This window comes from Saccopteryx bilineata, chromosome 1 (assembly GCF_036850765.1).
Source record: "Saccopteryx bilineata isolate mSacBil1 chromosome 1, mSacBil1_pri_phased_curated, whole genome shotgun sequence".
Taxonomy (NCBI): Eukaryota; Metazoa; Chordata; class Mammalia; order Chiroptera; family Emballonuridae; genus Saccopteryx; species Saccopteryx bilineata.
In genome coordinates, this window is record NC_089490.1 from 123401175 (window position 1) to 123414382 (window position 13208).

Here is a 13208-nt window from a genome sequence, read left to right on the forward strand (position 1 = left end):
TTCAGCTATAAATATAAATAAGGGCACAGATGTTTCAAGTTATTTTCAACAAATATTTTTTTCCTATTTTTGAGGTCATATTATCATCAAATTTTTGGAAATCTGATATTTCTTCATTAGTGAAACCTCACAAGAATTAAATAATAAATATAAAAACAAACTGTAAAGTACTTTGTAAATGTTAACTGCCAGATGTTGATTGATACCCCTAACTTCCTAATAATCCAACGGCTTTCTATGTAACTATTATAATATTTTTGTTCAATAATTTAACCTTATAGAAGATTTTCTTATGTAAATGTATTTGAGGTCATGTTCTCCTTCATGTCATCATATTTTAAATTAATAAGTTGTAGAAATAAAGTACCTAAATAATGAACCTGAAAATATTTCTCTTCAAGTTATTGAATTTATGTGTATCTACATCATTTGCTCAGGTAAATTTTTACTTATCAGGGTTACTGTCCCTGAAGAATGAATGGTAAGAATAATATGTTCCAGAATCTTCCAAAGACATGAGAGTACAAAGACTGTAGGCATCTAAAGCCTCTGTTCAACACTCTCATCGCTTATCCTAATGACTCAGCAAAATGTATAACATAGAGAAGAGGCTCAATGCCCGCTTATTGGATGAATGAGTGAAAGGTTAAGTAGATGGCTGAGAAGAGCGAGTTATAAAGACAGACCACCATTGGCAATAACTGAAAAGAAAGCATCCCAACCTGGAGACTGATTGTAAGGCCTCCTCCTCCACTGTTCTGATTTTGGGCAAGTCACTAGGTCTTTATGCAGATTTGTTTCCTTGAAATTGAAACAGAGGTAATAAACATAGAATAACAGAGCTATACTATGATAGAAACTTACTGAGAACCCCTGGTAAGCACCTAGCCACTTTAGGCCTCTGTTCCTTATCTGTAAAATGACAAGTTTTGACTATATAGATGACTATATAAATGATATCTGGTCTCTCTAGTTAAGGGTCTATAATTCTAACCATAGCTGCAGGGAGAAAGTAGATGAAAAATGCTTTGAAAATATTTAAAAGTGTTCTATCTATGTGCAACTTAAGTGGAAAAGGCCAATAAGAGAAAGTTAACATCTGGTAAAGAAATTCTAAAATCATCCATCATTCTTCTGAACCATTTCTGTCTTTTAAGGATCCCTTTCCTTGAAGCTGCCTGTCACTTGCCCACCATATCAAAAGCATTCCTATATAACATACTTTAATATCAGTCCCCGACCTCAAAAACTCACTCTGTATTTATAGCTGATAGGGATAGGACAAAGATCCCCCCGTCATTAATGATATCTTCAGTTATCTTTTCATTCACCAATTTCCATGCTTTATTAATGGCATAACACATTAATTCTTCTTGCAGGAGTGACCTTTACAACACCATTAATGCTCACAGCTTTTATCCAACTACATTATTACTCATTACACTTTCAGCTTTCAACATCTGCCTTTGTTGAAAAGGGAAAGGTAAATTGGAGTGGCCTCAACTCCTTGGAAGATATGAGGGACATGTATGTGGGGAAGGGATGTTTCAGGGAACAAAATAAGAAAAGTTTTAGTAGGGGTGATTGTCAGATGATAAATGTCATTAAATACATTCTTACTTTTATAAAATATTTTGTCATACTTAATCCTTGGCATGCTAAAGTATAAAATCTTCATATGATAAAAATGCAAATGCACTGGTATTCCATTAGTATAATATTCTAGTTCTAATGACATTAAAAAAGTAGCTCATATACCAAGATTGTGATATTTATGAGCCTTCATGTCTATTATAGAAATAATGCATTCTTGACCAATAAAATATTTTTTTCTTTTACCTACTTAGGACGAGAAAGTGAGTTTTTTCTTGGTGTGCATTTAGTATATTGAGCAGAGGAACTGAGAGTTAGTTCAACCATAACAGAATGATGCATAATTATAAAAAGCATATCTACACTCCAAAATTTTTTCAAACTTCTCAGAACCTAAGTTTTCATTGTTTCTTTTCTCATGGTTGCCGCCGGCCGCACACTGACTTCCTCTTGGCAAGTGATCTGGAATTCGACTTTGTGAAGATGGGAGCAATGGAAATGCACCTCTTCAGCTTTCTTTCTATCCATCCACAGTTTCTCCATAACTCTACCTTTGTTTCTTCATTTCCATAAATCTCAGAAAAAATAATGGGCTTTCCTCCTTTCCAAAGTTAAAAGTTTCTTGTCATCTCTTCTTCTTACCGAGTCATCGTCCATGTATGTACTCATTTATATTTATCTATTCTAAAATCTGCCACCACTCAGCCTTCTCAAAATCACCTCTTAATACTAAGCTTACACAGGGACTGGTCTATATATCAATTGTACTTTCGTCCCTCATAGTCTTCAAATCTTTGTATTTGGAATTCTGCTAAACCCTTCTCCTAAAACCTCTATCTGAGTCTACTTAGCCATGAACTCCAACTAAACCCTAAACTTTTCTTCTACACATTCTTGAACTTCTCTGCAGAATGTGACACCATTAATAACCTCTCTTTCTTAACTATTTTTTTTCTTAGACTAGATACCATGACATTGCTCTATCTTCATCCTGATTCTAAGATCTTCGTTTGCTTTTTTGTCAGCTTTCCCCCTAAAGATGTGCAGTAGTTTTAGATTGTGTCCACAAATACTGTGGTACTCCTCCCTTCAGACATGAAGCCTAATTCCTTCTTTTTCTTTCCATTCTAAAGTGTTTAGGAATCTATCTCTCCTTCCGGGATCCATTTGGATTAGACTCTCGGCAGATCCTTAGCCTCCTGTGATCCTTTCCTGGTAGAATTCCACATGCTTTTCTTTATGGCCACAGGACTGTATCTGTGCTCTGGAATGTGACTTGTTATGGCTGAATTGCAACTATGAGGCTACTTCTCCCCCAACTAAACACTGGGCTCCTTGAGGGCTGGGTTCTGCTAGCCTTCTCATAAGTGTATGCAAATAATAAACATATCAATAAAAGTGGGTGTAAGTAAGTATTACACTGTGATGTATGTGTAAGTTAAATATGAAACACTGAAATTTTTAAAAAGCTTTTTCTATTGTTTGGTTACTCTGCTGAAATGACAATTATGGAAAAATAAAGTTAACCAATTTTACAATATCTTAATATGTTTAGGTAAATTTCAAGCAGTATACTAAAGAAACCTCACATCCTATAGTTGACTGATAAGCCAGGCAGAAGGTATTTCATTATTATGTTATTGTGTACATATCACAAAAAAATAGAAATAAATTTCAGTGACAAAAAAGGCAAGTCACATAACAACAACATTCTTGAACCACCAATCTCTGTGATTAGTCATTAAGCTGCTTTTATATAAGCTTAAGAACATCGGTTATAAACATAAGCAATTCAATTTGATTTTCAGGGGGACATTATAACTTGGAGTTCAGTTATAAATTTCAATTGCATGTTTAAAACAAATCTATGAGATTCATCAAACTGGAAATCTCGTATGGACCTAAAGCCATGCACAGGGTAAGCATAAGTTGCCATTAAAAATGATTTCATTCAATTGCTATAAACAGAAAATCAGCAAGAAGAAAAGAAACAGAACTTACCTATTGTGCTAACTCTGGCTGAAGGACTAGCTAACGCTGCTGGGACAGAGGCTTTGAGGGGGCCTGCCCCACTGTTTATTCTCAGAGCTGGCATATGGGGAGAGGTGGGTGACGTGGGTGATTTGCCATCAGAGGTCTTGGGTTTAGCTGATAGGTTCAGTGGCTGTGCCACTTCATCCTGCAATGATTATTAGAACATGAGCTGTGACAAGGAAAAGCTGATTGAAAATGTCTAGGAAAACACAGGTACAGTGCCTGTCAGTTCCCATCAAGTTACGCTACCAATCAGTGATCTTAACATTCAATCTTAATATTACAAATGTTTGGTCAGCTGTCAAAAATGTCACTTTTAACTACATATTATAAAATACCTTTTTTATAAGACAAAGTAAACATGCACTTGACTATCCAGAAAGTATATAACTGATGTTACCAGTAAAAAATATTCTGAAAGAGCTATCATTTGTACTATTCATTTTTGTTGAGAGACAATGTATAGTTCATATAAAATTATGATGCAGAGAGGGTTTTTTTCCCAACCTCGAAAGAACAGGGTTGAATCTCAAGCATCTTTGCACCCTGGTGTTTAGGTAGAGTGCCTAAACGCTCATGGAGGCATTAAATGCCATGCGCCTCTGATCAGACCGCTTTCCAAACTAAATACAAAGAAGAAAACCTTCTAACTCTTAGATAATAACTTTTTTCTTAAGTTTCACAGAAGTGTTTTTGAGTTTAATCTAAAATCAAAAACAAACATAATTAACATTATACTAATTTATTTGCAACACTGTTGTATAAACACTTAATATTACATTTCTAATATCCAAATTTGTTTTATAGATTTTTCTTACAGCTTAATACATGCTGGTACAAAGGTTTGTGTGTGGTCAGTTCAGGAGGTATGGTGATTTTCAATTGTTCTATGCTCAAACAGGTCAAGTTTACACAGCTTACATTCTATTTTATACTTATCTATATTAGCCCTTACGGGTATACTTATCATTTGATTTATTATCACAATATATGAGTCAGATATTAACATTACATTACTTTTCTTTCATTACAAACAAAAAGTTATTGTTTTTATGTGCTCTTAAATAGTAATATTGTATTGTTTATTTGTATTTTATTGTCAACATTATATTTAAATTTACAGACGTATTATTGTAGAAAAAGATAGTTTCTACTTAGCTACTGTTCAATATTCATGAGTTAAGAACATAAAATATATACCAGTAGTAGTAAGATAACCTGTCAAAAGTGGAATGATTTAGAACCAAACAGTGTGATTTAGTGACATGGAAACATATTAATAAACCTGTCAATAAATGTGTACAAAGTTTTATGTATATGTTTACCAAAAAATCACTGATTTAGGCACTTTATAAAAGTGAAAAAAGATATAATATTTATTTTGAATTTGTATATTTTATAGTGGTTTCTTGTTATTAGATTTTATAGTTAGCTTCACTTATAAAACCCATGGATAGGCAGGGGAAAATGACTGTGTTTTCAATTCTATTTTCTATTTCATAAGAAGAAAACAATTATTTGAAAATCCATGAGATAATTCAAATGGTAATCTGGGATTATGTTAGATGCATAATAAATTAAAGATCATTATACCACATTTATATGGATTCATGAAATCTTGGAAGGAAGTAAACTAAGATAATTCATGACTGGCCTAATATATAATTTTGAAAAATTTACTCTACCTTTTAAAAAAGTACCAGGGCAAAATTATTCCTACATTTTTCAATTTGAACATTTAGTTCAGTTGGTCAGCCATATATTCTTATACAGATACTATGGTGGGCAGAAATCCAGGGGTATTGTGTCCTTTTTTTACTCTATTCCAGAATGAATGACTACTTCACAAAATGTGGTCCATGGGCCAGTACCACCAGCCCACCTCAAACTCAGAGGAAAGGTAAAGTCTCTGTCCCAGAAACTCTGGGGCTAGTGCCAGCACTGTGTTTTAAGCATTTTCCAGGTGATTCTGATGCACTAACATCTGAGAGACACTGCCTTATATAATAAGCAGAAGGATTATTAAAATATATATTAATTGGCATAAAACCCTTTTTTAAAAATTTTAAAAATGTCCTCAATATAAGGAGGCAATACTAACAACTATGTAATATTATGTCAATATTTAAAATTTGATCAGAACACACCATATATGCTAATAATAATAAAAAATAAGAACATGTATATATGTATAAACTAAATGCTACTGAGATTCAGTGAACCACTAAGGATTAGAATCCTGTTATTGAGCCAGTATAGCTCATCAGATAAGAGCTTCACTGACTGTTTACTGTGCAGCTGTAAATATTCTAGGCACTTTTCCCCTATCAAATGTCGCACCTGCTTACTACCTCCAGTGTGAAACCACTAGCTTTTTTCATGACAGACTGAAAACTCCCTTTGACAGCATCACAACTCTCCCAAAAGCTTTGAGAGGATGCTTGGAGAAACTAAAGGTGGCTGTTTCACTTGACTGTGTAGAAAAAGAAGAGAGGAGGGGGTATATTCACGGAGTTACTCCCGAGATTTATGAGCACAGAGGAAATAGAGTGTGAGTGTGTGGAAAGGGGACAGTGTAGTGGAGGAAGTTGATGCTGATGGGGTGAAACGTCATGGGCTGCCATCTGGACACCAAGAACGATGCCGTGAGCATGCTGAAAAGTGACTACCCAGAGCAGTTAGAGCAAGAGATCCCCTGGAACTCTTCATAGTCTCCTCCACTCAAGGCAGCACAGATGTCTGAAAGCCAAAAGGTGCAAAGCCCTAAGGACAAAATAGAGGTTGACAGTTCCAAAGTTGATAGAAATGTCACTCATAATTGCCCTTTTGTTCTCTTTCATTGTGTGACCAGAGTAATGCTATACTAATAAGAGCCCCTATACCAAAAGCTTATTCTTCATGAAGAACACAAAAATTACCATATGTATGCATTTTCTATTAACTATTTTTTACTTAAAGATAAAAATTTAAAAACCTAACTATAAAATGCAAGTGGAATATTCATTTGTCACATGCATCCTCATAATTATGAATATGCAAAATAAACACCAAATGTAAGGCTTTTAAATTTTATTATTTAACTATCTCATTTAGGAGAAGTGAAAAAAATTAGGATAATTACTCTGTATTTTTACATAAAAATATATATTTAAAAATTAAGATAAATAATATACATATAAACAAATATAAGTAATAGTCAAGTTCAAGAAAGCATTGGAAAAGAGCACTTCTATCAAGTATACAATCAAGCAGCAAAGAAAGCAGTTTCCTTTTTATTACTAGTCAAATGTTAAATTACATAGTCAGTTCAAATGTTTGAAAGTAGCACATATCATACTTATTTTATTTATATATAAAGTGATAGTTTAAAAAAATTTAAGCGTCTCCTGAATAGCTCCAAACTATATATAATAAATTAAAAGCAAACATTAAAACTATAGTAAATGTGTAAGTTAAGGTAAGCAAGTTTTAACTGACAGAAGCCTACTATTTACATTTAGAGAATTTTCAGTATTTCCAATCATTTATTTAATTGTCAATACTATAACATCATTAATAACCTGAGAGAAGAAACTAAGGTTCAGAAAGTTGTAACGAACGCTGGTTTTTGGACTCAGCATAAAATATTCTTCCTTTACATGACAAATTTAAACATAAATTTAAAAATATGTTGATGGAATATATTTTCTGAAATTCAGGCTTCACCATATTAATATTATACTACCACAAAATGGTCAATCGACATGCAATAATAAAATGAACAAATATACAGATTTGCTACTTTATACATTTGTTTCAAAATTGAGGCAAAATCGACTTATTTCCTTTATTATTATTATTATTATTTTTTTGCGTTTTTCTGAAGTTGGAAACTGGGAGGCAATCACACAGACTCCTGCATGCGCCCGACCAGGGGGCGATGCTCTGCCCATTCGGGGCATTGCTCTGTTGCATCCAGAGCCATCCCAGCGCCTGAGGCAGAGGCCACAGAGCCATCCTCAGCTCCCAGGCCATCCCTGCTCCAAACGAGCCTCGGCTGCGGGAGGGGAAAAGAGAGACAGAGAGGAAGGAGAGGGGGAGGGGTGGAGAAGCAGATGGGCGCTTCTCCTGTGTGCCCTGGCCGGGAATTGAACCCGGGACTCCTGCATGCCAGGCCGATGCTCTACCACTGTGCCAACCGGCCAGGGCCTATTTCCATTATTTTCTATGCTTTTGTTCCTTACAGTTTATAACATTGAAAATTTTCTTCCTTAATACTAAAGAGTTAACTTAGATTATTTTTTGAGAAAAACTACCAAGGGTTTGTGTACAATATACCAGATAATAGCAATTCATACAATAATATTGAGAAGAATACTATTTTGTACATCAAAATACAAGTTTTAGGAACCTATGCACGTGATAGCTTTTTCTAATAAAGAATGTTCTAACCTTAGTTGTCTGGGACAGAATGCAAAGCAAGTACAATTCAAACAAACAGAATAGTTCAGGCATGTCCCTTTTACTTACAGCTACTATAACTTGTCTGAAAGCAAACATTTCACTTAGTATCAGCTTGTGGTCACAATACTAAAACTATCATGGAGGTCCTAATGAAACTGTATTCCAGCCAATGAAAACCCTACATGTATAAGTAATAAATTAGATAAGGAGATAATTTGATGCAAATATATAGCCTTAGATACATTGGAGAAATACCAATTGTCATCGTGAATGCAGGCATTATTCCTTGCATACTTAGCCAACACTATAAAATACAAAGTTAAAATATATTTCATTTAGATGGTTTTCAAGTATGTTCATTCTAGAAAAATGTTACCTTAACATTGCTGTATAATATTCATATTTTATAATGCATAAGGACCAAATATATTTTGAATATTGTTTACTTATAAAAATCACACATAATTCATAAAAGAAAAATCATTATCCAGAATCCTGGAGGGTTATTTCTTTCTTCTCACTCCTTAGCCTTCATCCATTTTTTGCTAAGAAATTTTTATAGAGAACTAGAAAATAAAGATACCAGTATGCCAAAGAAGTCTAATTCTTTCTATTTGCATACTTGTTCTTCACAACATGGAAATATACTCACATGCGAAACTTGGGACTACAAGATGGGCCACTTAGGGTATGCAATAATCGTACCTTCCAGAAGAAAAATGCATCTCTTATTTATTCATTCTCAGTATCTAACTGAATTACTAGTTTATACCATATTGCAGTTGTCTCAAAATTCTACTTCCTTAAATATCTAAAGTAGTTATTATAAAATCAAACATTTATTTGGTAAATTTATAGCCCTCTAACGGCAATGGACAAGACCATATAAATTTATTCAATCATTCAGCCATTCATTTTTTTATTTACTGAGTAAAATTTTGACTATTTGTTAATAATGTCTGTTACATGTCAAGCATTAGAAAAACACAAATGACCCTACATGTAGGCATGCGGTTTTGAGGTTTTTGTTTTGTGTGGTCAGCAATAAAAAAGAAAAGAAATGCTTTTACTTTTTATTTAAGACCTAGGGGTACAAGTATGTGGAACTGCACCTCATTTAAACTGAAAGATTGAGGACAGTTAGCCTATGCACTTAATGTTATTTCATTTATAAATATGCTTTGATTCTTTAATAAGCTATGTAGTGGTTAAATTATATATATGTGTGTGTTTTATATATATGTATATAAATATAAAATATCAGACTCTTCCCTCTGCATTATTTGAAAACCGTGATTGTCTCCATATTTATCATAAACACTCATGTGAAGTAAGTGGTAATACTAACATATGGGCAAGAGTAAAAGCACTCATTAAACATGTTACAGAATTAATCACTCTCCTGCTATTATCCTTTCTGATGAAATAATCATATTAAATTAAGTAGGGAAGTTACATGACAGGCTGGCCTGCATCATGTGCTCTAATGCCTCCCGCCCCAGCTGGTGGTCACATTCATTGTTTCTCTTTCTTCCTCCCTTTTGTCCATTGCAGGTGCCCTCTTGCTCCTTTCTAACCCAAATAAAATAGTTCTTTCTACAATCAAGTAGAGGTTTACTAAGGAGAAAACTAAAACACAACAGAAATAGAATGAAGATCTTCCAAAAGTTTGCCAAAACTTTTTCTGATCTCTCTTTCACGTAGAACATAGATGAGAAAAGGTTTACACTTATGTGCAAGAGTCAAAGAAATATAATATAAAAATAACGATTATTACTTGTTTTACCCCTGAAGAATTAGAAATCCTGTTCAAGTGCCCCCACCCCCACTCCATAATTAATTAGCAGGTTCCTGTTAGCTAAAAATGAAGTGTGTCATCTCAGAAAGCACAGAGTGCTGTGACCCTTTCATTAGCACATGCTTGCCTTTGGACTTAGAGATTGCTAGATGCTTTGCTAAACAGGAAGACAGAGCTCCAGGAATTCTTTGATAGCATATTTTTGCTGAGTAAATGTATCATTAGACTTGATTGCAATTTAAATGCAAGCCTTAAGTTACTTAGCTGAGGGTAATATGTTCTAGCTTCCCATTTGGTTTCCTCATTTTGCCAATTTACAGTTTTGCTTCATGTACACCTATTTCTTTTAAAAGTGGCTGCTAGTAGTGTACTTGGGGACATTTGCTTCAATGCAGTAATTACTCATTGCTTTTATATTTAAATTGCTGGCCCTTTTAATTTAAAGAAATTCAAATAGTCTTCCTCATTTAATTTGTTGTATAAAATGCCCCCTGTTCTTTCTCCAATAATATTTTAATAGAGTGTTTTACCTGTTTATTGACTTTACTGATTTAATGCCTCAAAACTGTAAATTATATCCACAAACATACACATAAATATTTTAAAACAAATAGAGGAAATAAAAAGCATGGCTGCTAGAATATCATAATATTTTACATCCATTTTTTTTTATTTAGAAAAATTAAATTTAGGCACTGGCCAGCTGGCTCAGTGGTAGATCATTAGTCTGGCATGTGGATGTCCTGGGTTCAATTCCTGATTAGGGCATATAGGAGAAGCAACCATCTGCTTCTCTATCCCTCTTCCTTTCCTCTCCTCTCCTCTCCTCTCCTCTCCTCTCCTCTCCTCTCCTCTCCTTTCATCTCCTCCTCCTCTCTCTCTCTCTCTCTTTCTCTCTCTCTCTCTCTCTCTCTCTCTCTCTCTTCTCCTCTTGCAGCCATGGCTCAATTGGTTCGAGTGCATCAGACCCAGGTGCTGAGAATGACTCCATGGAGCCTCCACCTCAGGCACTAAAAATAGTTCAGTTGTGAGCATTGGCACAGACAGGGGTTTGTAGATAGATACCGGTTGGGGTGCATGTGGAAGTTTCTCTTCCTTCCTCCCTTTTGTTCATTGCAGGCGCCCTCTTGCTCCTTTCTAACCCAAATAAAATAGTACTTTCTACAATCCAGCTGGCTCAGTGGTAGAGCATTAGTCTCTCTATCTCCCCTCCTCTCACTTGGAAAATAAGAAAAATAAATAAATAAAAAGAAATTAAAAAAAATTAAATTTGGCCCTGGCTGGTTGGCTCAGCGGTAGAGCGTCGGCCTAGCGTGCGGGGGACCTGGGTTCGATTCCGGCCAGGGCACATAGGAGAAGCGCCCATTTGCTTCTCCAGCCCCCCCTCCTTCCTCTCTGTCTCTCTCTTCCCCTCCTGCAGCCAAGGCTCCATTGGAGCAAAGATGGCCCGGGCGCTGGGGATGGCTCCTTGGCCTCTGCCCCAGGCGCTAGAATGGCTCTGGTCGCGGCAGAGCGACGCCCTGGAGGGGCAGAGTATCGCCCCCTGGTGGGCAGAGCGTGGCCCCTGGTGGGCGTGCCAGGTGGATCCCGGTCGGGCGTATGCGGGAGTCTGTCTGACTGTCTCTCCCCGTTTCCAGCTTCAGAAAAAAAAAAAATTAAATTTAATGGGGAGACATTGATCAATAAGAGTACACAGGTTTCAGGTAAACATTTCTGTTACATTTATACTGTTGATTGTATTGTGTGTCCATCACCCAAAGTCATATCATTTTCTTTCATCATAAATTTGTTCCTCTTTACTCTCCCCACCAAATTACCTAAACCAAATCATGCCATTCTTGCTATACACAAAGTTCTTTTGTGATAGCCAAACTCCAAGATGGCCCCCAATAATTCTTGCCTCCAGGTATTTATGTCTGTGTGTATTACTCTCCCATAGTGAATAGGATTGATCTATATAACCATTAGGATACTGCAAAATGACAGGTTGACTCCTGATGCTAGGTCATAAAAGACTGCAGTGTCTGCCTTCATCTCTCTTGAATCACTTGGTTCTGGGACAAGGTTTCTCAACCTTGGCACTATTAGCACTTTGAGATGAATAATTTTTATTTGAGATGTTTATTGTAGGATTTTTTTTCAGTATCCGTGACCCTACCATGGAATGCTTGTAGCCTGCCTGCCCAACTTTCAGCAACCCAAAATATTCAATATCTTCAGATATTGCCAAGTGTTTCCTGGGTGACAAAATCATCCCCAGGAAGAAGCTCGGTGACATGTTGGGAGGACACTCAAACAGCCTATGGAGATGTCTGCCTGGAAGGAACTGAGGCCCTCTGCCAATAACTATCACTAACTTGTTAGGTGTGTGAGGACATGAGTGAGTCACTTCGGAAGTAGATATACCAGCACCGATCAAGCTTTCAAATGACTGCAACCCCAGTTGAGAACTTGATTAAAACCACACAAGACTCGGACAAATCTGATTCCTGATCCATAGAGACTGCGTGAGCAAAGTATTTATTGTTTAAAGACACTAAATGTGGGGTATTTTGTTAGGCAGCAGTAACTAATCAATCCTTTCTGAAATAAGTATAGCCAATATTCACTTAAGTTCTTTTCGCTTTCTTTTCCTTCTTTCTTTATTTCCTTCTTCCTTCCTTCCTTCCTTCCTTCCTTCCTTCCTTCCTTCCTTCCTTCCTTCCTTCTCTTTCTTCCTTCCTTCCTTTTCTTATTTTAAGAGAGAGGCAGTGAGAGAGCGAGAGAGAGACAAGAACATGGAGCTGCTTCTGTTTGTGCCCTGACTGGGGAATCCAACTAACAGCCTCTGGCTCCAGAAGGACACTCCAAATGACTGAGCTTCTGGCCAGGGCATTAATTTCTTTTTTACTTTCAGAGAGACATAGAGAGAAAGGGAGAGAGAGGGGAGGAGGATGGGAAGAATTCATTTGTTGTTTCACTCAGTCATGCATTTATTGGCTGCTTCCCGTGTGTATCCTGACTGAGGATCGAACCCACAACCTTGTTGTTTTAGGACAATGCTCTTAAGTGACTGAGCTAACCAGCCAGGGCTTCACTTAAGTTCTTACATAACTCCAAAGAAATTTTTTTTTTATTTTATTTTACTATGCACTCATTTGACTCCTGGAAAACTACTTGTTTCTCTTCTTAACCATATATTTCATGAATCTCCTTCAGTTTTATTTACTTTGCAGACCTAGATATCCCTCCATTTTACTTTTCTTTTCTTTCATTATTTCCTCTTCCTTCTCTTTAACATATCTAACTTAACTTTTAAGACTTTACTTAGATTAACTTTCTATCTAATCTCTACTCTTTA

The 13208-nt window shown here is 35.8% G+C and overlaps 1 protein-coding gene across 13 annotated transcripts in view; it reads right to left on the reverse strand.

Moving 5' to 3' along the window:
• The window catches only part of SOX5 (SRY-box transcription factor 5), a 1095444-nt gene that overhangs the window by 42086 nt on the left and 1040150 nt on the right, over positions 1 to 13208 (reverse strand). For all 13 annotated transcript variants that reach the window (XM_066264766.1, XM_066264755.1, XM_066264754.1 and 10 more), the window contains one exon: positions 3595 to 3772. In XM_066264766.1, the coding sequence (XP_066120863.1) occupies positions 3595 to 3772 (178 nt within the window). The remainder of the gene's footprint in view (positions 1 to 3594; positions 3773 to 13208) is intronic.